This window comes from Lutra lutra, chromosome 1 (genome assembly GCF_902655055.1).
Source record: "Lutra lutra chromosome 1, mLutLut1.2, whole genome shotgun sequence".
Lineage (NCBI taxonomy): Eukaryota > Metazoa > Chordata > Mammalia > Carnivora > Mustelidae > Lutra > Lutra lutra.
In genome coordinates, this window is record NC_062278.1 from 113,340,201 (window position 1) to 113,366,203 (window position 26,003).

At 37.4% G+C, this 26,003-nt stretch overlaps 1 protein-coding gene across 1 annotated transcript in view; it reads right to left on the reverse strand.

Annotated features, from left to right (window-relative positions):
• P3H2 (prolyl 3-hydroxylase 2) overlaps window positions 1-26,003 on the reverse strand; it is a 152,728-nt gene that overhangs the window by 21,048 nt on the left and 105,677 nt on the right. Inside the window, exons 2-7 of the mRNA XM_047732912.1 lie at window positions 12,038-12,190; window positions 10,699-10,888; window positions 5,497-5,628; window positions 3,365-3,507; window positions 2,942-3,031; window positions 929-969 (exon numbers count right to left, since the gene is read on the reverse strand). Coding sequence (XP_047588868.1) covers window positions 929-969; window positions 2,942-3,031; window positions 3,365-3,507; window positions 5,497-5,628; window positions 10,699-10,888; window positions 12,038-12,190 — 749 coding nt within the window. The remainder of the gene's footprint in view (window positions 1-928; window positions 970-2,941; window positions 3,032-3,364; window positions 3,508-5,496; window positions 5,629-10,698; window positions 10,889-12,037; window positions 12,191-26,003) is intronic.

The following is a 26,003-nucleotide window of genomic DNA, read 5'->3' on the forward strand; positions in this document are numbered from 1 at the left end:
CTTGGAGCTCTTGTAATAATTTTATTTTATTTTTTTAAATTTTTAATTTTTTTAAAAGATTTTATTTATTTATTTGACAGAGAGAAATCACAAGCAGGCAGAGAGGCAGGCAGAGAGAGAGGAGGAAGCAGGCTCCCTGCTGAGCAGAAAGCCCTACGGGGGGCTGGAACCCAGGACCTGGGATCATGACCTGAGCCGAAGGCAGCAGCTTAACCCACTGAGCCACCCAGGCGCCCCTCTTGTAATAATTTTAAACCACCCAGGATTGAGGCCTTGCCACCTAGAGAAAGACCACAAGATTTTGAATAGGAAGATTTTCATCTACCAGTCCCTCATGGTGACACTCCAAAAGAGTCCTTTGCCTTGTCAGAACCTTGATTTCTGAATTTGGAAAATTAACAGGCTAGACCAGATCAGCTCAAACATGTAACTCCAAGATTCTATGATTCCTCAAACTGCTTGTAACATGTAAATTGATTTTTTTTACTTCTATCATTTCAAAAAATGAAGTCTCTTCATTTCTGATTGAGTTAATGACACCTAGTAGTTTAGCTTGCAGTGAAACTTTTTGGGCTTCCTGCTTTCAAATACAGTAAGGGAATTCAGCATTAACAAGAAAAAACTAAGCTCTATTCTATTAATCAAAAACAGAATCCACAGAAGGTGTCACCTTCAGAGATCACCTGATCCAACCCCTTCCTTGGAGGGAACACAGAAGACTAGAAAGGAAAACAAAGCACCCAAGGTCACATGACTGTAGAAAGAGCGAGCTGGGACCAGAAGGCTGAGCTTCTAATTCCCAGTGTAGAATTCATTTAATTATATCTTTTTGCCTATTTCATTGAGCTAAGATCCTTATAATGGGTATGACTCTAAGTATTTCTTCTCATTAAAAGTAAACTGATTGTGTTCTGAATGAAGAACTCACCGATTCTCATCCTGTCGTCCACCATACCGGATCCAATAATTCTGTTTTAAATTAAAAAAAAATCAATAGCTTTGTCACTAAAGTATAATGCATAAAGAGAAAATATAAATTTAAAACACTCAAAAGATCTAAAACATTGGGAAACTTGCATATTGTATTAAGATACAATATTTTTTTAATTAGTAAAAAGAAAACCTAAAGGCAATGAAACATGGGCAAAGATAAAATGATGCACAAATGGATTTTTGAAAATAAAAGGGAATTAGCTTAAGTATTTATATTTTTTATCCAAGAAGTGGATAAAATTTGATGTCAGGAAGAAAATTAAGAGATCATTCAGTCCAACTCCCTTATGTTTCATGAATAAAACAAACAAGAAAGTCCAGCTTGATTAATTATCTGTGCAGGATCATAAAGTAACTTTTTCTGAAGTTTCCTGGGAGAATGCAATTAAAAAATAATAAGTATGGCTGGGTATAAGCATACTATAGACATTGAATGCAATTAAAAAAATAATAAGTAAGGCCAGGTATAAGCATACTATAAACATTATTTAGAATTAGTATACTTAAAAATTTTCCTAATTTTTAAAATATGCCAATAAAAACATAAAACAGTAATGAAAAGAATGTTACAAATAGGATAAATTACAAATAGTACTTTTTTAGGAATATGTGACAGGTACAAATGTAAAGAACTTATATAGTTAACTAACAGATATATGAAAAAAGGCATGTCCAGATAATTCAGGTCACAGAATAAGTAATTAATGACAATATGTGAAAAGTTAATTTTTGTTAGCCATCAAAGAAATACAAATGAAAACAACAGTGATATACCATTTTGTATATAAGAAATATAAATGATTTTTAATGTTATTTCTCATTGCTGAGGTATTCATAGTAAACTGGTACTTTATGCACTTCTAGAACCAGTGAAGGTATCAGAAGATTCCCTTAGAAAAGCAATTTCAAGAACTTTAAAACTTCTCATGTCTTTTTATGGCAGAATAATCCCATTCCTGGTAATTTATTCATAGGGCATAGTTCAATACAGAGGGAAAATGTTTCATGCATTAAACATGGTAGAAAGAAATCAGAAACAAATCAGACGTCCAGTGTCAGGAGAACAGTTAATTTATTGCACATCAATTCTATTTACAAAGCTAAAAATCATCTTAAAAGCTGTAAAAATGTAGAACTTGCTTATGACAACTTAAAAAAAAATCAGAACAGAAATCTCTCTGTACCGGCAAAGTTGTATCTTCACATGAAGAATGACTAAAAGTCAACATGGACAAGTGGAGAAAAGTCAGCATGATGAATAGTACAGGTGACACTGATTTTGTTCTGTATGAAGTCTTTCTAGTCTTTAAAATGTGTAGGAGCAATACAAAAGCTTGCATCCAGAATTTAAGACATAAAACAATCCTGAGGCAAATGCAACAGGTGCAAAACATTTCTCTTCCCCCCAAATATATCTGCTTTTGACTTTGGATCTCAGTGATATGGAGATCTATTAAAGTCTTTTAATGTTTATCATACACTGAGTAAACACCCACCCCTGCCTCCCTGGGTTTTGTTAATACAAGACAGGAGATAAGACTCTTCAATAAACTATATGTTGGCTAACTGAACATAATTAAAACATTTAAATTAATAAATAAATAAAATTGGCAAATGGAATTTCAAAAAAAAAATCTTTAGTAAATCAAGCTGGGAAATAAAATCATGAATAAGAAGTCCACTGAGGGGTTGCCTGGATGGCTCAGTGGGTGAAGTCTCTGCCTCTGGCTCAGGTCATGATCTCAGGGTCCTGGGATGGAGCCCCACATAGGGCTCCCTGCTCAGCAGGGAGCCTGCTTCCTCCTCTCTCTCTGCCTGCCTCTCTGCCTACTTGGGATCTCTCTCTCTCGCTCGGTGTCAAATAAATAAATAAAATCTTAAAAAAAAAAAAAAGAAGTCAATTGAGTATTCTTTTAAAACACATTTCCTCTTCCCTCTTTGCTCTTACCGGTTCTGTGTATGAAAATCCCAGGCCCTCTGCAGCTGATTTTATTAGTTCTGATTCCATTTTATGACGCTTCACAAACATTGCCAAATCCTAGAGGAAAAAAGAAATGAATGAAAAGTTTATATTTAAGTAACAGTTAAGAAATATGATAAATGTTCAAGTGGAAATATTTTTCAATAGACAGTGACAAGTGAGCTAAAAAAATATTCACAGCTGCACAAAAAGTCTCCTTCTCAATAGATTTTCACAAGCTGTCATGTAGGAGAAAAATATGCTTCTGGCATTAGTACTGAAGTACAAAAGAACTGCTTTCTAGAACCTTGACTCAATGGCTAGATATCTTCCAGAGCAGTGCTACATTTTTACCAATTCTGCCTAGAGCATCTAGCAGAATGCAGTTTCTTCTCAGGACCTTGGTCTCACCTCTCTGGCCTCAATGGATGCTGGGTCGCTGCTGTCATCCAGGAGACTCTCATAGTAATCTACATTGTCTAGGACGTCCTCATCATCTGGATGGAGGAGAAGATAAGCCTTGGCACACTCCAAGGCTTTCACATATTCACCAACTGAAAGACCAAGGAGTTGTAGCATTAGAGTCAGGCTAGGTCCACCTAGGGGGGTTGTAAGAAATACTTCAATATGCCTGTGAGAGGTCCGCAGTAAACACGAGTAAGAGGGAGGATAAGGTGAAGCTGAACAGCATATGCAGAAATGGTCACAGACCAAAACAGATTGTCAAATGCGGAGAAACAACTGATGGCTGCCAGAGGGGAGGTGCGTGAGGGGATGGGGGAAATTAAGGGGATCAGGAAGTACAAACTTTGAGTTGTAAGATGAATAAGTCACAGAGCTGAAAAGTTTAGCATAGGGAATAAAGTAAGACTGTAATAACGTTGTTTGGTGACAGATGGTGACCATGCTTATCATTAATGAGCCCTGAGTGATGGTCAAGTCATCAAGTTGTACACCTGAAACTAATACAACACTCTGTGCTAATCATACTTCAAAAGAGATAGCCACAGACAAAAGGAAGGGCATGATTTCAGGTGTTTAAAATGGTACTACCTTTGGTCTGCTTTGGTGCTAGATGTTTTACATCAATTATTACAAGTTTCCACCTGAAGATGTTTGTTGACAACTTCCATTAGTTAATACAAATAAGCAGAGCAGAATTTTGGCAGTTAATTTTGTTTTTGTCCTGAGTTCGACCACACGACATCTAAAACCGATTTCAGCAATCCCAATTCTATTAATTGCTTATAAGCGTGAGGAAAGATGTTCAATCTCTCCTTCTCAATTAGATAAATAGAAATTAAAACTATACTGAGATAAAAATTTTCACCTAGTGGGATTCGGTAATAATCTAAAATTTCACAATATACTCTGTTGATGAGCAATGAAAAATGTACTATACATGGAAGAAAATTTGGCAACATCTATCAAAATTTAAAATGAATGAATGATTTGACACAGGACTCATACTTCCAGAAACTCATCCTATAGATATTCACTTGTGGATATGAACTAACTTACATAAAATATTACACATTTGATCCTTGATTGAAATACCAGTTACTAACAACACAATACCCATGAGTAAGGAGACACATAAAATAAATTACAGTACAATGGCATGTGGATGTAAAGAAAAATTAATGAGGAAGATCTCCATGTATCAATACAATTAGGTTAGACCATATAAAATTGCCGAAATTTGGCTTTTACTGACCTAAGCAAAGGGTAATTTCATAGATCCAACCTACTAAAAAATACTTTTTATGATTTTATTTTTAAGTAATCTGTACACCCAACATGGGGCTCAAACCCACAACCCCGTGATCAAGAGTAGCATGCTCTACCAACTGAGCCAGCCAGGCACCCCTGGTACTATTATTATTATTATTATTATTATTATTATTATTATTATTATCGAGAGAGATAATCTTAAGTAGGCTCTTCGCCCAGCACAGAACCCAATGAGCTTCGTCTCAGGACCTTGAGATCATAACCTAAGCTGAAATCAAGAACCAGATGATTAACCAACTGCACCACCTACGCGCACCCTCCTTACTTATATATATTATTAAGTGAAGAAAGCAATGTAAAAAATCAGTGTAAATAATATGCCACCTTCTGTGTATGAGAGGGGGAAATATGTTAGGGTGTGTGTGTATACATGTTTTAAAAAAACATAAATCAGAAACTGGGTTGTAGGGCATGAAATTGGGCTGCAGAAAAAAAGGAAGAGAGGGAGACTTTTATGATATTTGGTCTTTGAACTTGCAAATACATGACCTTTTAATATTAAATTGAAAATCATGTAAAATGTGTCTAAGAAAATTTTCAGGACATCATCACAGCATTTGCCCACTTGTGGTTTCACAAGTGCTCTCTTTGGCCTGAGTGGCGGTGATGTGAGATGAGAGAAAAAAAGCCATAAACCCACATTGCCTCAATGGTAATGGTAAAGTGGGAAATACAGAGGAAAATTCAATGTCTGTAATGATGAACGACACCCCTTCCCCAAAGGTCTTCCGGGACGATCCATGCTTTACCTCGATAGTAGGCAAACTGTAGGTAGTCATAATGAAGGGGAAGAAAGTTCTCAATCGGAGAGAGGCGGCCAGGGCGAGTGGCGAGTTCCCTCACGCATTCGTGCTGACAGACCAGCACCTGCATATAGTGATCTGGAAGACAAGAGTGAGAGGTGGGTCCCTTCCACTCACTGGCGTGCCATACACACACACACACACACACACACACACACACATATACATACATTTATAGGTGTATATAGATGTTATATTGGGGTGTGGCCAATATTGATCAGGAACCTATTCTACCCAGTTATAGAATAGTCCACCGCCTGAACATTGGAAATCCTAATACTGTAGGGACTGCTAAAATAGGATATGGCGGAAAGCTCAAGAATTTAGATACACATTCTGCCTCTTTCTCTTTGTTCCCCTTTCTGTGTCCCATCCTTCTTGCTGTAAACAGCTAAGGATTCTCAAGCATAGGGTTGTCACACTCCCTTTAGCTCTGGGCTCTCACTCATCCACACATGGGCTGAGGAAACGAAAGTAGCTAATGTCCCAGAGAAACAAACACTTCTTACATTTTGCCCCAACTTTGATTTTTATAATGAAGCTGGAGGTTTTCTCCAGAAAGGAGATTTTATTCATGCTTGCGCAGAGCAGGCTCTCTTGAGACTGATGATAAAATCGTCTGACTTCATGACTTCACATTTTAATTTACTACAACTGCCTCCTCTCAACAGAGAACCTCTCAAAGGTTCTCTGTTGGGCAGTTTGGCTTGTCTCTTGATGACTTGAAGAGGGACCCTAGAGCACAACAGAAAGGGCGTGTGTCTCTTCTGGTGTGTAGGCAAATGGGCCAGTTCTTGCATGACCTAACTCAACCCAACACAGAACAGCTAACATAATCCCTACAATCCACTGGTTCTTAAATACAGCAGGAGGATGGGAAGGGAAGAATAAGCTCTGTTTACTTGTGTAGTATGTAGAAATAAACAGCTATATAAATAGCCAACAAATAGCTGTTTTATTTCTTATGAAAATGACAAACAACCTTCAACTGTTTTCTCCTGGTTAGCTGGCCACTGGCATTCCTCTTTACCTTCTAACACACACTCCTCCTAATTCCAAATGACATGCAAAAGGAAGAGGTGGAAAACACACCCAGTAAGAACCCAAAATCTGAAGGAAGGTTATTTTTCAACACAACATACAAAGAAAAACAAAATGAGAGTCACAAAATTATATTCCTTAGGGCTTTAACAAGCATGCCTGGAAATAAATAACTACATTGAGAAGACATTTGTATTTTTAATGTTCTTCTAACTCTAAAATTAAAATATTCTGGTTTCTTAAATATACTCTGTATTTCATTTTTTATTATTTTTAAAAAGATTTTATTTATTTATTTGTCAGAGACAGAGAGAGAACACAAGTTAAAGGGAGTAGAGGCAGAAGGAGAAGCAGGCTCCCTGCTGAGCAAGGGGCCTGATGCAAGACTCCATCCTAGGACCCTGGGATCATGACCTGAGCCCAAGACAGACACTTAATGACTGAACCACCTATGTGCCCCTGCCATTCTGTATTTTAAAAGCCAGTTTCACCTCTAATTTAGAAGGTTGTTTTTTTTTTAAAGAAGATTCTATTTATTTATTTGACAGAGCACAAGCAGGATGGAGAGCAAAGGGAGAGGGAGAAGCAGGCTCCCCACTGAGCAGGGAGATGGCCTTGGGGCTAGATCCCAGGACCCTGGGATCAAGACCTGAGCTCAAGGGCAGATGCTTAACTGACTGAGCCACCCAGGCACCCCTTAGAACAGTTTTGAACCAGACAAGAATTCACAGAGTTAGGATAACACATAAGTTGTGTTTCTTGTCTCCTTTCTGTATCAAGTGTTATTGTGCAATTACTATGATTTAATACATTTGAGATCCAAGACACTTCTGTGGGAATACTGTTTAAAATTCCCTTCTCATAATAAATTGAACATGTGTTGAATTCTCGAGAAGACTTGCCATATTTCTGTAATATATAATATTTGACTGAGTGTCAAGAGCTGTGACTTTTAAAATCAGTTTTCTTTACTGGAAGCGGGGGTAATGGTGGTGATAGTTGTATTAAGTATTAAGAGCCCGAGTTAAGAGATCTCTATTCTTTTCCAGCAACCAACATGTTATGATGACCTCATGCAAACCATTACATGTTGTTCTGTGGGAATCTGTCTGTCAGTTTTCCTAAATCAGATGTAGGACCTTTGCCAAAGCTGTTCAGTGCCCATTGATGGAGGCAAGTCTGGAGGAGGTGGAGACAGGGCACACATCCTTACACAGCTACAAGGTAATAAACTCTAATAAATGAAAAGCATTCCCAAATAAAAGAGTAAGTGTAAACAAATACTTAACAATTGAAATGTGAAACACACATAAAACTGACATTCGAATGAGCAGAGCTCACAAAAATGCAAGGAAATACTGTGCCAGAGGCTTAGCAAAACAAAACCTGGGGGGAAAAATCCTCAATAATTCAGATACTGGTACTGATTTTAGATGAACTGAGTTGGTTTTGGGTAATTGACTATGAGGCAAATAGTTCATCCAACAAATTGATTTTCAGTCTACTGCTTAATCTAAATTTTGAAAGATGTTTCCCAATTGTCCCTCTCAAAGACCTTGACAACTTATGACCTACATTTTCAAAACATACAGTATTATTAATCCTTTTAATCTGAAATGTGATTGATGGTTATGTCATTTCCTTCCTCCTTCCTTTCTCCCTCCCTTCCTCCCTTCCTTCCTTCCTTCCTTCTCTTCTCTTCTCTTCTTTTTTTTCCTTCCACTCATTCATTTAATGAATATTTACTAAGCCAGTCAATATACTAAGGGGCTGAGGATTAAGCACTTAACAAGGTAAGACATTAGGCAAGTGATAGAGGAAAACAACAACTTTCAAAGTCTGTGAGTGGAAATGAACATGGCATTTCCAGGAAATGCCACAGGAGTGGATCAAAGAGACAGAAAGAGAGGGGATGAAATTATACACAAGTGCACAATCATGAATGTCTTTATTAAAGGTCTTGGGTTTTAGTCCAAGTGCAATGGAAGGCTTTGGCTGGGGATGGTGGGGGGAGGTTCTGTGAACATATTTTCCTCTTTTTTTTTTTTTAGACCATTCTGTCTGCCTAGGGTAAAACCTCATCAGGACACAAGGACCAGCAAGGAGGCTATCACAGTGCCTTTGTTAAAATATACTGTGGATATGGGGCGCCTGGGTGGCTCAGTGGGTTAAAGCCTCTGCTTTCAGCTCGGGTCATGGTCCCAGGGTCCTGGGATCGAGCCCCGCGTCGGGCTCTCTGCTGAGCAGAGAGCCTGCTTCCCTTCCTCTCTCTCTGCCTGCCTCTCTGCCTAATTGTGATCTCTGTCTGTCAAATAAATAAAAATTAAAAAAATAAGATAAAATATACTGTGGATATGAATCAGGGTGGTAGCAAAAGGGATGGAGAGAACCAGGGAATCTCCCACGCTTTTAGGAAGTACCACCTATCAGAGTTTGGTAACAAATAGAGGAGAATAGGTATTAGGAGGAATCTAAATAAGGAATTAAAGGAAATAACTTTTGGGGACTTGGTTTGAACTGCTAGGTGAGGGGTGCTTTTCATGGAGACCAAAAACACCGGCATTTGGGAAGAGCAAACTCACTTCCTTAATTTGCCTTTCTACATGTATAGGTGAAGCTGAACATTGTTTTTTAAAATACATATTTATAACTTAGAACACAATATGTACTCAACAGATATTTGTTAAACATTCATTACTGAATAGGTTATCCTTTGTCCATTTTTCATTTATGTAGACCTTAAAATATGTGCCCTAAACTGAGAAAAGCCTAGATTTGATTCCCAGCTTCACCTTAATCCCATTGCTCTGAGGTATAAGTTCCTCATTTAAAAAAGGGAGAAGATGGTAGATACCACTACCATCTACCTACCAGAAGTTGTTTAGAGGATTAAAAGATACATAAATATATAAAATGCTTTGCATAGTGTAACTGCTATGTAAATGTTGCTCATTATTATGACTATCCATAAATCAGAAATAAATGACTACTAATAATAATTTACAGGTTCTGCTTAAATATTATAGATATTAACTGTTTGTCTATAAATATGTTGCAACTTTTCCACTTGTCATTTGTAATTCGGCTTGATTTATTGTATCTTTTGTATTTAAAATCTTATGTAAAGTCTATCTTTGTCTTCATATATCTTCTCTTTTGTCATGCTAAGAACTGGTTTTCCTCTCCTCCCATTATACACATATTCTCTTGCATTTGCTTCTTTTTTTAAAGATTTATTCATTTATTTTAAAGACAGAGAGAAAGCATGAACACAAGTGCATGCACGGGTAGGGAGAAGGGCAGAGGGAGGGAGAGAATCCTCAAGCAGATTCCCTGCTGAGTCCATGCTCTGAGCCAAAATCACAAGTCAGATGCTTTACCAACTGAGCCACACAGCCGCCCCTCTTGCATTTTCTTCTAACAGTTTTATTTTCACACCTATATTATTAACATAAATAGAATTTATTTTTGTATGTTTTTCAAATGCTTCCCACCATAAATGGTTAACTAGCTAATCTCTGCAATAAATGTATAATTCACATTACCTACTATTTTACATGCCACTTTGTAATATATTACATTCTCATAGATAATAAAAACTTCTTTTAAGTAACTGAAGAAAACTATACAAAAACATTCACTACTACATTGTTTGTAAAAATGAAAACCTATAACTTCCCAATATTCGTCAGTAAGGGGACTGGTCAAATTAATTATGTTTTCCACATATATTGGAATATTGCACAACCATTCAATACTATAAGGTAGATCCACACATACTACTTACATGAGAAGAAGTCCACACTATATTGTTAAGCATAAAATAAAACAAAAAAAAATATGCTCAAAATCAGTATTCACAGTATTGTCTCATTTAAAAAAAATAATAATAATTATAAATAAATACAGAAACATTTACATATGCATCTGAACAAGTTTGGGAGCACAGTCACCAAAATTTAAACTAGGTAGATTTATTTATAGGAGATAGGATAGGTTACTCTATCTTTCATTTTTTACAATTTATACTTCCATATTGATGGAGTAGTTTTACAGACTGCATTTTCTATAATCAGGAAGTAAATAAGGGAAAAAAATAAGCTTTACCTGCAATGGCTTCATAGAAACCAGCTTTGTACCCTAAGTACTCGTACTCTTCAAATCTCTGAGGCCCCTCGCACAGGGCTCTGCACTCCGTATCTTCACTGAAATATTCTCTTAAAGCTTGCTCAAAGTACTTGATAGCAAGCTCAAAGTCATCAGCCTCATAATGTTTAACTCCTGCACTGTAACTCTCCTGCAAAGAAGCAGAAAAAAAAATTACACACACACACACACACACACGTATTTATTTTTTCCAAAGAGTACCTGTGGAGAACTTGAATAACAGGATTCATGGTCAATCAGGATCATTTGGGCAGGGGGACTCTGGGTTCTTGGGCTATGGAAGAATAATGGAGGGTTTTACTGGGAGACAAAAAGTAACTTCCCTGGTTTCAGGAAATTATAAATAAGAATGGTGTTATTGAGCAAGGTGAATGCTGTGGCACCAGTCAATTTCATATTCTTCCTGAGCACAAACATGCAAGACACCATTTTGTAACCCCATCTGAATATAGGTATGGGCATGCAACAACATTCAGTAGATTGATGTGGGCGACCATGACACACCCAATTTCCAGGCTTGTCCCAATTTAATAATAATAATAATAATAATAATAATGCTTCAGTTGAAAATCTCTTATCCTGTTCTTCAACCATCTTGGAAGTCACATGTCAAGAATGGTGACCTCTCCAATTGAAAAAAAAAAAAAAAAAGCCTTCCCAACTTATTGTGATTTCAAGTAAGCTTTCATTTAAGTGAAAAATTATATAGCTAACATGGGCATGAGAGAGGTCTCCTGGAAAGTTCAGGTCAAAACCAGTGGACACGGCATATTTCTTAGCGATGTGGGGAGTAGACAGGTGCCTCCTTCAACGTGAACTACTGACTTGAAAAAAGACTTTAAGAACTAAAAAAAAAAAAAAAAAATTATATAGCTTTAAAATACCAGAATTTGAAAAGTACAGGTACAACAGAAAACCAATGGGCAGGGAGCTGGGAAATCACAGTGTGACCTGAGTAGTTCGTACTGGCTTCAACTCCCATGTGTAAAATTAAAGGTTGGAGGTGGCACAGAGGTTTAGAGGGGGTGACAGATGTTTATATCATGCTCTACTTTTCACTATATCATACTATTTTTTAAGAGCATTTTCACCTTCTCTCAATTTTTTCAACCCCAGTACTAACAATATTTCATCTGAGAACTCTAAAAAATAAAACCATTACCGTATTAGGAATCGAGAATCAACCTGAGACACCCATTCACAGGAATCTGCTTGGAGTCCAGTGAAACTCAGGAACACCTAGCTCTTTCTGATTAAGGCAAGGGTCCCCGGCACTCACTAGATGTGGTTTGGCTTCCAGATCTACAAGCTGGAGTGCTTCCACGCCGGCCATTGTTCTGTAATTCTCAATGTTCTGCTGCATTTCCATGTGCTCGGGGTTGGCCATGAAAAATGTGTGGGCTGCTTCCACTGCCTTTTCCAACTGGTTAAGCTATGGAGAAAAGAAGAGGACCACATGAAGGCAAATATTTCTAACCCGGCTCAGTACCAGTCCAAGGGATAACGGCTAAAGCGGCAGGGCCAGCTTCCAGTTCATATTCGCTGTACGCAATCTCTATACTATAAAGTGGGAGGTTAACGAACAGAGCTCCTAAAATGATATGTGGCTATTCAGGCTTTGATGAAAATAGCTATATGTGCTCTACTCCAAGTTCATTCTTTACCCACTGGGACCTGAACCACCTGCCTTTCTGGCAAACTGAATCTTTGTACTTCTGTTTGCTTCATGGTCACAATAAAAAACTGCCAATGCTGTGTCGTCTCTAATTCATGTTTTTGACATTTTTATCTTTTATTTTCTCTTTTCTCTTTGTTCCTTTGGCCTTTAATCTTGAAAATGGGGCATAAACAAACCTATGCATTTCCAAAGGATGGGAATGAGTCTACCTCCCACTCCACCAAATTTACTGGGCTTTAGAATGTGAAGATTACAGAATTATGATTTTTAAAAATATTTTATTTTTCTATGTGACAGATAGAGAGAGAGAGATCCCAAGTAGGCAGAGAAGCAGGCAGAGAGAGAGATGGGGAAGCAGGCTCCCTGCTGAGCAGAGAGCCCGATGTGGGACTCGATCCCAGGACTCCGAGATCATGACCTGAGCCGAAGGCAGAGGCTTTAACCCACTGAGCCACCCAGGTGCCCAAGAATACAAAATTAAAAGGAGTAAACTGTTCCAATGTGTAAGAAATGCTGAATACAGCACATAAAATGCTTTACCACATTCCTTTGAAATACCTGATTCCAGCCTTACAACTTTGATTCTCATCAACACAAAAGGAAGAAATTTTAGTGACCACTACACAGACAGTACAAAATCTTCTCCTAAACCACACAATACATTGTACTCTGTGTAAGGCAGCGATGCACCCTTTAACAAAATAGAATTGAATTTACTCGATTTAAGACATTTTTCTCTATGCTTTAGACAGAGAATGTATACAGACAGTTCTCTTTGCTCCATATCAGAAAAGTGAATATTCATATTGGCAATCTTTCTCATGGTAAATTCCAAATTATGTTTGATCTATTTTGCAGTATGAAGACATGAAAACTCATTGTCATTAAGAAGTAAACATAAAATCAGGGACCAGCATATCTGATTCAACGGAGTCTGTTTTTGACAGTCTTGCCAGTCAGGTATTAATAAGGAATAGAAGTACTGAGTGCCCAAGACCCCAGTTATTGCCATTTTGTGTTATATAAGTAATCTTAACCCTCACCATACTGCCCTATTTTAAGACCTGAAATCCTTAACTTTGTTTAATAATAGTAAAACCTTCCCTTTGAATTTGTATACCCTTAGCTACTGGCCTTCCTTCCATTAAGTTTTTGCCTTGTCAACTGCCCCTGCCATTTTTACCTTTGTCCTCAATTCTATGCTCCCAGAATGATTTTGGCTGTTAAAATCATGAATTTTGGATGTGGTTTCTTTCTTAATTTACATTTTCAACTTCTTATTCACTAAATATGAACTGTGTGGACATCTATAGTGTCGAGTATATAGGTATAGAAGAAAAACAATAGGTTCTAAATTAGATATGTGTCTACACTTACCAAATAAACCTGAAAAAATCATTTAAAAATTTATGACTCAGTTATCCTTTTTTTTAAAGATTTTTATTTATTTATTTATTTTTTAAAGATTTTATTTATTTATTTGACAGAGAGAAATCACAAGTAGGCAGAGAGGCAGGCAGAGAGAGAGAGGAGGAAGCAGGCTCCCTGCTGAGCAGAAAGCCCGATGTGGGGCTCGAACCCAGGACCTGGGATCATGACCTGAGCCGAAGGCAGCGGCTTAACCCACTGAGCCACCCAGGCGCCCCAAGATTTTTATTTATTTGACAAAAATCACAAGTAGGCAGAGAGAGGGGTAAGCAGGCTTCCCGCTGAGCAGAGACCCGATGTGGGGCTCGATCCCAGGACCCTGAGATCATGACCTGAGCCGAAGGCAGAGGCTTAACCCAATGAGCCACCCAGGTGCCCCTGACTCAGTTATCCTTAAAGGAAAAAAATGCTCATAAAAACCCCATACTACTATCTACTATATAGGATTTCAGAAGGTTTTAATTGTGTAATACATATAAATGTGCTTCAGAAATCACTAAAATCCTTAAAAATAAACAACAGAATACAATTTGATCCATCCATTTCAAAGATGTAAATAATGATGGTATACACATACACACATACGCGTGCGCGCACACACACACACACACACACACACACACACATACACACAGGAATATTACTCAGCCATCAAAAGGAATGAAATCTTGACATTTGCAACAATATAGATGAAACTAGAGGGTATTGTGCTAAGTGAAATAAGTCAGTCAGAGAAAGACAAATACTATATAATTTCACCCATGTGGAACTTAAGAAGTAAAACAGATGAACATAGGGGAAGGGAAGGAGAAAATAAAATAACATGAAACCTGGAGAGGAAGGCAAACCACCAGAGACAGTGAACTCTAGGAAAAAACTGAGGGTTGCTGGAGGGGAAATGGGTGGGGGGAAGGGATAATTGGGTGAGAGCATTAAAGAGGGCACTTGACATAACGAGTCCTGGATATTATAGGCAAATGATGAATCACTAAATTCCACCTATGCAAGTAATTTTAAAAAAGGGGGGAAAAGATGATGGTGTAATCTATGTGTCCAGGGGAGTTACTAATACACTCTGATATACTCTGGTTAATTAAAATTGACAGAACATAAATTTATTTTTTCACTTTCCTACCTTTGTCTTTTGCTTAGGCTGTTCCACCGGTCTAAGAGCCTCTGTCCCTTGGTCTTTTCTTATTGAAATCTAACATATCCCATAAAGCCAACCCTAAATCCTGCCTCTCTAAGGGATCTTTTCTCAGCATGATAGCCACAGTCACGTACAGCCATACCATCTTATCCTTATTCCTCTATGAGCACTTATCATACTCTGCTGTATATTGTACCTCCCTGAGTATATCCGTTTTTTCTAGTAGAGTTCTCTGAGAATAGGGACCATATGACTTCTTTTTCTTGTTTGTTTTCCACCTACTTTACATATGGATTATGTATATGATATGTCTGGGGAAAAAAGAGGAAAAAAGAAATTCTAACAAATAAATCTTTTACACACAAATCAAAAAGTATATTACATGTGAGTGTGCTTCATAAGCTCTACTGGCTGAAAAGGATAGTCAGTTTAATGACAACATCTCCAAAGTCACCACTCACACTGAGATCTTGCAATAATGGTTACCAACAAAGAGTGTTTCATAGCTCTGAAAATTGCCAGCCACCACTGACAAGTTAGTTCCTTTTCTTAAATTTTATCATAGTTGTTTGTTCTGTTTTGTTTCGTTTTGGCACATATGATGTTTTCCCCATTCATTTTCTTTGTTTTCCCCATTTATAACCCAGTATTGAGCATCATATCATCTTCCTCAATATAAATAATAAGATTCCATGCTTAAAGTTAAACCATAAAACTTATTCATGAACTGGCCATGGTTTTTAAATCATTGTAAACCAGTTCAGGAAACTGGAACTGGCTGCCAAGGTCTATAAAAGAAGCCATTATCTTAACTAGAATCTTGATATCTTTGTACTCTATTTGAGAAATCAGATATATACATTTGAAGTGGTAGGAAAAGTCGGGGTAAACACGTATATGCTGCATATAATGCCATATTTTGGGATGGAGATTATTATAAGGCCTTGTAAGTACTAGTTTTCAGCTAACCCACAACTTCATTGACACAAACAAAAAGCAAACTGTACTGGAAGGCTCCTCACTGGACTTCCTTTAAGACCAAAATAAAATAGGGGCGCCTGGGTGGCTCAGTGGGTTAAGCCTCTGCTTTCAGGTCATGAGTTCAGGTCATGCTCTCAGGGTCCTGGGATCGAGCCCACATCAAGTTCTCTGCTCGGCGGGGAGCCTGCTTCCCCACTCTCTCTGCCTGCCTCTCTGCGTACTTGTGTCCTCTCTCTCTCTGTCAAGTAAATAAATAAATCCTAAAAAAAAAAAAAAAAAAAAAAAAAAAAAGACCAAAATAAGATAAACCACAGGAGAGGGTAACGCTATACATTAGAAAAATACATTGCAAAATAAAGAGCAACTGAGAAAAGGTGAATGATTTGACAAGATGGTATCAAATTTTGAAGGGAGCCAACCGAACCACCGACATATGAGAAATACTGGCCAGAAATGCCTTCAAGAAGCACTGGGTGATTTCATCTTAGGCTGTGAAGAACTAAGGCGAAGATTTTCTCCTGCCAAACCAGAAGCAAGACTGTACGTGGCAGTCAAACTGCACGGAAAAAGAAGTGAATGATGATTAAATCAACACCCTGCTGACATTCCCGAGTTACTCTGTCCACTGGTGAGTGAATGAAATTCTTCTGACGCCCTAGTAGTTTTCCATAGCAAGTAATAAAGAAACATTTCACAAGGACACATGGACGATTTAGAAACCTTCAGTAGCTATCCATTGACCACAAAAGAGATTCCAGAAACTATGTACTACGACATTCAAAACCTCCAGGATTTAGCCTCAACTCACCTTCTAGCATAACTTCCTCACCTGCCATTATGCAAATTTTTTCCCCAAAAAGGTTCTAGAAGATTGTATCTCTTTTTTTTTTTTTTTTTAAAGAGTTTACTTATTTTTTGAAAGAGAGAGCACTGTGGGGGTAGAGGGAGGGGAGTGGAGGGAGAGGACAAACAGACTCCATGCTGGGCAGGGAGCCCGATGCAGGGTTGGATCCCATGACCCTGAGATCATGACCTGAGCCAAAATCAAGGGTCAGATGCTTAATCGACGGAACCACCCACGCCCCCCTAGAAGAACTTCTAGATGTTTTTATAATTTACCACATTCCTGTTCAAGAAAATAAACACAGTCTCAGTGCTCCAGTCATACCCAAATTCTTCATTTCACTCATTCACTTATTCAGCAAATATTTATTTTGTACTGAACTGGTGCCAAACACTGTGATAGTTGATGAGAATACCTAAAACCAAAGACCCTGCTTTCTAGATACTTACAGCCTCATCAAAGGGGACAAGTCTAAAGTATTTAAATCATCAATGAAATTAATTTCAGACTGTGTGGAATCTATAAAGAAATAAATGAACACACAACACTGTAAGATCTGGCTGGGCTGCGGATGGAAGCAGGACTCAATCAGGTAAATTAGTCAAAGAAGGTCCCTCTGCTCGGGTATTTTGCAGCTGAGACTTAAATGTTGAGCAGCCAGGCATGAGCAGAATGGGAGGGAGAACATTCCAGGCAAAAGAGAGTCAAATGAAAGGACCCTTTCCTGGTGAAATAAAGTCAAGTGGAAAAAGTCTTGACATGTTTTAAAAGCAGAGCAGAGACTAAAGAGAGATCTTTGAAAAGCTAGAGAAAGACCAACAGCTCATAGGCTATGGTAGAGTTTATTCTAAGTGCAAGAGGAAAACTTTAAAGAATTTTAAATAATATCTAATACACATTTTAAGATGACAGTTCATGGGCACCTGGGTGGCTCAGTTGATTAACCATCTAGCTCTTGATTTCGGCTTAGATCCTGGTCCCTGGGTCCTGGGACTGGCCTGTGTCCCAGCTTGCTTGGAATTCTGTCTCTCTCTCTCCCTCTGGCCTGACCCCCACTTGCATGTGCTTTCTCTCTGCATAAAATAAAATCAATAAATCTTTAAAATAAATGAATAGGGTTAAGCAGCTGCCTTTAGCTCAGGTCATGATCTCTGTGTCCTGGGATCGAGTCCCACATTAGGGTATCTGCTCAGCAGGGAATATGCTTCTCCTTCTGTCTTTCCCCCAGCTCGCTCGTGCTCTCACTCTGTGTCAAATAAAACATTTAAATAAATAAATTTTTTAAATGATCATTCAGACTGCTATGTGGGAAACAAATCTTTGGTAATAGGCAAGAAAACATGGCAGTAACTCAGTCAGGTAAGAGACGATGCTTTTACTTTTCAAAATAAAAACAGGACAAGCATGGGTCCATACACTGCCTTTCTCCCCTCTCTCTTAACATTCTTTTCTCTTTCTCCCGATTTTGCCTATTCTTTGCCTATTCTTGCTAATTCCCAATCCAGACACATAATATAAAAGAAAACAGTTTTAAAATTTCCAAACGTATTTTAAAGAAAATATACAAGTTCCCTGTCTTCTGAAGTAAGAGAAATATGAAGCTCAAATATTCTGAATATGAAATGTAGGACAGCCTGTAAGACATATGCAAGAAAGGAAATTCTAAAGCACATTGAAAAATATAAAGAACACTGCACTTCTGAGATAGAGTATTTAAGATTACTTCCTAGCTTCTGAAGTCTTTTTATACAATCAGGGTAAAACATCAAGCCCAAAATAAGTAATTTCCATTCTCTTCTCCTCAAACATCCACATTTCCAATAAGGAAGGGAATTCTCACTCGGCTTTCACCACCCTAACTTAACAGAATTCATCCGACCTCATGCATTATATCTTGATGAAGTGCTGTATTTTCTTGCCTTGGCTCTTTACTTAAATTTCACAATATAACAACTTCAGGGAATTTTTAACCCCATATGAAGTTTCTTACCAACTGACAAGCATGTAAACACTAAAGACATCCTGTTTCTAGGCCACAGCTGAATTTTTAAGTTTTAGTTAGCAGCATAAACACACTAGCTGGAGGAAAATTCACTAGATTATAACATGTACATCAGGCTCAACACTGTAAATTCATGAGCTAAAAACTAAACGTCCCTTTATGGAACAGTAAGGATTTTTGTCTTTTGGTGGTTCTTTGTTTAATAATGGTGACACCACCCATTTTTGTAGCATTTGCTAATGTCTCCAAATTTAACTCAAATGTTTGCCAACTCGGTTACTTTTTCTTTACAAAACCGAATAAATAATTTTAAAAACTGAACAACATATTAGAATATACTTAAAATAAAGATCTATTAAGTTTTGGGGACTCCTGGGTGGCTCAGTCGGTTGAGCATCTGCTGTCAGCTCAGGGTCCTGGTATCTAGGGTCATGATTTCAGGGTCCTGGTATTGAGTCCTGCATCTGGCTATTTGCTTAGTGGGAAGCCTACTACTCCCTCTGCCTGCCTCTTCTCCTGCTTGTGTGCTCTCTCCCTGACAAATAAATAAAATAATAATAAAATAAAATCTTAAAAAAATCTAGTAAGTTTTGAAACAAAATTTGAAAGCAATTTTTAAACCATTGGATTAAACTAAATCCTATGAATTAAAGTGTTTCAAATGTAAAGACCAGGCTGCTAATGAGAATTCAATTTTATTTTAGAAAAGTCCTACACATTTCCATATAATGTAGTCAGATTTGGAGAGAGTAAAAAAATAGCTATATAAAAAACAACTTTGCATTCTCATCTCACAGTCTCTGGAGAGTTACTTTCCCTTAATGTTATTACTATAGCTTGTAAAAAGACCCACACATGGAATTATTTTTATAATTCTGTTATAGAAAGCAATCACTTGTTTCTCTTGACAGATTTATAGAATTAATTTTACCAGACACTGAGGACTGCATAACATAGTGCATTGCCCTTTTCATCTTGGCTACTAAGAAGCTCAGAGCTAAATTTTATTCTCATATACAACAACTGTATTATGCTGGGTTTCTAGCATACCAAACTGAAGCTGGTGTATTTCCCTCTTTTCTTCGACTTTCTTTGTTTTTTATTCCATTTCAAAAATCTAATGATATAAATAATTGTTTTAGCTAGGTAATTCAAAGTCCTTCTGGACACAGGAGAAGTATAATTTATTCACAAGATAAACTCCTGTAGTAAGGGACATTTCTAGTAGTTAAATTCTTTCTTACCTCTTAATGTGGAGTGTTTAGAAGTTTCTAGCTTTAGAATACATATTAATTCACAAGTTAGGTGCTCATGTTAATGGAGAAAATGAACTTATCTTTGCATGTATGGAAAGTTAGTCTAAAATGTTGTTATGGATATAAGTAAATATTTATAGCTTTCAAAATGCTATTTGTTAAGGATTAGATGGGACATGACATTTCTAAAGAGTAACGTTTTCTCTATTGGGGTAAGCTGGAAAGGAAGAATATGTATTTTTAAAGCATTTTCTTTTGCCAAAGTGCTTATACTCTTTCCTTCAATTACTTACAGTCCTGGGACAGATTAATACACTCTTGCTTGCTCTTTCTAAAAACTGGTAAGTTTCAAGTTGATATTTACAACTTAATTTTAAACACTAATGATGAGTAGCCATTGTCAAATGAGGTTAACCTTATGAGCTCAGTGCAACAACAGATCCTATCCGCTAAGTCTGCTAGAAGGTTCTTATCTAAGTAAAAAACATCTTCTGGGGTAAGGAAAACACTAAAGTGAAGAAGCAGGAATTTTAAACATACCATGTCAGATTAGAGACTACTTAAAACAAAAAGGCCTTGAAGTTTCTGAAAAAGAAGAAAACCTCAGAATATTAGCCAAAAAATACGTGTGCACTTAACTGGACAAAATCCCTCAAGCCATCTGTGGACTGTATTGTCTAACTTCCTAACAAGAGGACAGCCAAGACTTGGATGCTCGCTGGTAAGGAGAGAGAACTGTCTCGGTGATGGAATGTGGGCAAGTCATCTCTGCCCCAGAGCCAATGAAACTAGTGTGTGGGACTTATTGGTATGCTACTGTTGTTTTTGGTTCTAAACATTAGGACAGGGTAATATTGAATATCTGGGAAGGCATCTTAACCTCTACAGTATTGTCCAGAAGTCTCCCTTGAGGTGTCAGAGGATGACTAATCCTTACCGAAAAGAAGGTTCAGGCCAAGATCTCTCTGACATTTGCTTCCTGCTACTGTTTTTGGAAACATAGCTTTAACCTCTTCAGAAATTTCTTTGAAAGGAAGATGTCACTCATTTCATATTCTAGTTTTGCCAACATCCCACAACTATTGCAGGGATCATTCCTTTAACTGGTAAAGAATGTTATTATTTATAATAAATAAATAAAAATACTATAAATAATATAAATTATTATTTATCTGATTATAAAAAATAAACACAAATCCAATGTCTCCCTTCTGTAAGCTCAGAACTGTTCTCTCCTGCATGGCCCCCATGTTGGCAAGCATGATCTTGTTCAAGAGGTTGTTGTTCAGAATTTACCCTGCATATTGTTGTATAGTTTGAAAAGCACTTCATAGTACAATTGATTGAAGTAAGAGTAATAACAGTGATCATTTATTGAGTGACTACTCATTTCCTATTTGGAAATTCTTCAAAAACTAGGAGATGAATCCCCTACCTCACCTCGGGCCCAGTCCAGGAGGACTAGATCATTATTCCCAAGGGCTCCTTATGATACAAACAGTAGGATCATGTAGAAGCCAGTGCTGGGATAAACAGAGTAGCCCTTATTGAACTTTACCATATGAAAACAAGTTTTGTTGTTCTAACAGCTCACTCATGCTTTGCTTCTGCCTGGTTTTCATTATGATAAATGGAGATGAATTTTGTCTTTTCCTAGAGAGCCATTAAAAAAGTTCTAGCTGGCCCTCACTTCCCTGGAGCCAACAGCCAGCTCCCTAATTGCTCACCACCAGAGTGAGGTCTCTGCAGTCATCAGAAGACAGAGCAGGTTCCCCCCTCCCTGAAGTGTACAAAGTTGCAATGGTTTGACTGTATTTGTCAAATATGACTGCAACATGCAATTAACTACTGACTTGGGCTTTCTGTTCTAAGCTATTCTTCAAAAATCAACATGAAATAGCTTAATAAAGATTTGGTACTGATTTTTTTTACTCTGGAGAATATGAAAGAGAGAGAGAGAGAAGGAATTTCAAAGCCTTGTGTGCCTGCAACATTGTTTTGTGAAATAAAGTGATGGGCACAAAATGCTTGTCATGGGCAAGAAGGAACGGGAGCCCCCAGGACTGAGATCCAAAGTGTGGTTTATTTCCTGTTTCTCTCCTAAGCACTTACGTTTCCTGAGTGGATTGCAGCTGGGGGCACAGAGTCAGGGAAAAGAAGTAATACATTGAGCCTCGCCTTGTTAAAACAATGAATTCTGGAACACTGAAAAGAAATTTAAAAAACAAATAATTTTTTTTTTAAGTGTTAAGAGTGCTAGGGTGACATTGGTGATAGCCTGGAAAAACTGATGATCTGGGGAGAGCATCAGAGGTTAGTGTCCATACAGAAAAACACTGTTGTTATAATTTCCAACGTCTCCCTTCTATGTTGTGTTTTTGAAAGAAATTTAACATTCCACCCAAACCACTCCACTGTAAGCAATATAAGAAAAGCAAACAAGCAAATCAAAGGCTTTTCCACTTGTACCTTTTTGGTATAAATATGCCACATTCCCCTTTGAAGTACAAACTCTCTCTAGCCCCAATAAGGGTGGGGAGATTTACTTCAAAATGTATTTCAAAACATTTACTTCATCTCATGTAAAGGAATGTACCATGGCTGCAAGCCAAAGGGAGTTTCACTCCAAAGACCCTTCTCAGAGGGGACTTCAAGGAGAGCCTAAGGTCCCTTCAGGTATCCAACCCATCAAGCTGACTAATGGGTGTTCCTAACCTGACAGGCCACATGTTCTTATTAAAGAGGTGGTTTTGATGATGGAGTTCTTTCTGCGTTCCCCAAGGTCCTCTGGCATCACACCTGCCCTTCTCAAAGCATTCAGCCACAGCTATAACCTTCAGGCTATATTGTAAATTCAATATCCCTGTCATATACACAAGTTAAATATAAACACAAGCATTTTCTCTGTACCTCAGCCAACAGACTGTACTGGAAAGAAGTTCCAGTCCATCTGAATATCTGAGGAGATTAAAGCTTGGATAAAATTCACTTATTTGTTGAACTTACCAGGTGGCATCAAACCTTGGGTTACTTTTGTGGCACCTGCATTGATCTGTGAACACTAATTTCCATTAGCCACGGATAACGAGGGCTAGAAAGACCCTTTCAATTATTTAGTCCCATGGCCTCAGGTGGAAAAAGGATGAACACAGAAAATTAATGGCAAGGTTGTGGCTAAAACCTAAGTCTTTTATTAAAATGTTCACAAACACACATTAGGGATTTTAATCCCTGTTATTTCAAAGTTGAGGTGAATTCATGTATATCTGGCCCACGTGACAAGTGTTTGTTGATCACCTCTGTCATAGAAAGGACTATGATAGATGTTCTGTGAGGATATAAAATATTTACAATATGGTCCTTGACCTTTTATTAAATACACTCCAGTAGGTCAAGGAGATGTACACAAATTATTAATATCAAGAACTAAGTTTCTACAGGATTAGAGGGCAGAATTAGTGGGTAGCAGGCAACACAGTGCTACAGAAATTGAGAGAAATTTGAACCTGAGAGGTTCAGGGAAGGCCTCATTGAGAAAGTGGGACTGAGGCTGAGTCATAAAGAATGAAAAACACGTGAATGTCTCGGATACAGGATTAGGTGAGCAAGGAGAAATGAGAATGATTCTCATCTTTATAGAAGAGTCATTTGGCTAACCTGGCTCACATGCAAGGTCTAGATTACAGAGTAATGGGGTAGAAGGATAAATAGGAATATACCGTGGGGCTCTACGAATATGAAACCAAAGTGTTTTCATTCTTGGATAAAGAGAAACAGATACAGCTATGTGTGTATGTGTATGAGTGTAGTCAAGAAAATCTCCCCTGCCTCATTCCAAAAAGGACTGGAGAAATACAAATTTGAGTTAGCTACAGAAAACCTCTTTCTTCAGATTTTATTTATTTATTTGTTTGTTCAGGGTAAGTGTAGGTTCACAGCAAGATTGAAAGGAAAGAAGGGAGGTTTCCTGTATCTCCCTTACCCACATGGACACAATGTCTCCCATTATCAGCATCCCCACCCAGAGTGGTCAAGTGCATTTACCCATCATAACCACCCAAAGTCCACAGGTTTCACTCTTGGTATTGTACACTCTTCGGACTGTATAATGTATAATGACAGGGATCTATCTGTATCATACAGAGCATTTTTGTGCCCTAAAATCCTCTTCTCTCCATCTACTCTTTCCTCCCGCTCCAACCCCTGATTTATTTACTTTCTCCATAGTCTTGCTTTTTCTAGAACATCATATAATTGCAAACCATAGAGTAGTGTGTCTTTTCAGATTGGTGTCTTTCACTTAGTATTATACATTTAAAGTTCCTCCATGTCTTTGCACAGCTTGAAAGCTCATTTCTTTTTAGCATTAAATAACAGTCCATCATCTGGATGTACCACAGTTTACCCATTCATCTATTGAGAACATCTCTGTTACTTCAAAATTTCCATAATTGTGAATAAAAAGCTGCTATAAGCATCCATGTATAGCTTTTTGTGGGTACACAAGCTTTCAGCTCCTTTGGGTAAATATCAAGGAGCAAGACTGCTAGATGGGTATAGTAATAGCAATGTAATTTTGTAATAAACCACCAAACTGTCTTCTGGAGTGGCCTTACCATTTTGCATTCTCACCAGCAATGAATGAGTATTATTGCTCCACGTCCTTGCCACCATTGATGTTCTCAGCATTCTGGATTTGGGTCATTTTAAAGGTGTGCTGCAGTGTTGTTTCAATTTCCATTTCTCTGATGACATAGGATGTGGAGGATTCTCTTCATATACTTGTCAACCATACCTCTTCTTTGGTGATATGTCTGTTAAAATCTTTGGCCCATTTTTTAATTGGCTTGTTTTCTTAATTTTGAATTTTAATAGTTCTTTACATATTGAATAACAACTATTTATCTCAAATGTGCTGTTTCTAAATATTTTTTTCCTCAACTGTTGTTTGTCTTCCAATTTTCTTGATATTGTCTTTTGCAGAACACAAGTTTTTAATTTAGTCCAGCCTTCAATTCTTTCAGGGATGGTACCTTTGATATTGTATCCAAAATCTACTGTCATACCCAAGTTCATCTATGCTATCTTCTACAAGTTTTACAGTTTTACATTTAGGTCCATGATCAATTTTGAGTTATTTTTTGTGAAGGACATACGTTCTCTGTGTAGGCTTATTTTTTGCATGTGGATGTCTATTTGTTCCTGCACTACTTGGAGACATTATTCCATTGAATTGTCTTTGGTCCTTTGTCAAAGTTCAGTGGACTATTTGTATATGGATCTATTTCTGTGCTCTTTATTCTCTTCTGGGATCTATATGTTTATTCCTTTGCCATACTTCACTGTTTTGAATACTGCAACTTTATAGTAAGTCTTGAAGTTGGATGATGTTAGTCTTCCAATTCTGTTCTTCTGTATCAATATTGTGTTGGCTCTTCTGAGTCTTTCCCCCCTCCATATAAACTTTAGAATCAGTTTGTGGGTATCTGTGAAAGAAACTAGGATTTTGATTGGGATTATCCTGAAGCTATAAAACTGACATCTTCCCAACTGACTGCCACCAGTGGGTCTTCCTTTCCTAAGAATATGGAATCTCTGCTTACTTAGTTCTTCTTTGATTTCATTCATCAGAGTTTGGTATTTCCCCTCATCTATATCTTGTAAATATTTTGTTATAATTACACCAAAGTATTTTATTTTGTGAGGTGCTAATGGAAATGTTTTTGTGTTTTTAATTTCATCTTTTTTTAAGATTTTTTTATTTTGTGTTTTTAATTTCAAATATCACTTATTTATTGCTAGTATACAGGAAAGTGATTGACTTATGTGTATTAGCTTTGTATAAAAAAAAAAAAAAAACTAACTTTGTATCCTACAAACTTGCTATAATCATTTATAATTCCAGG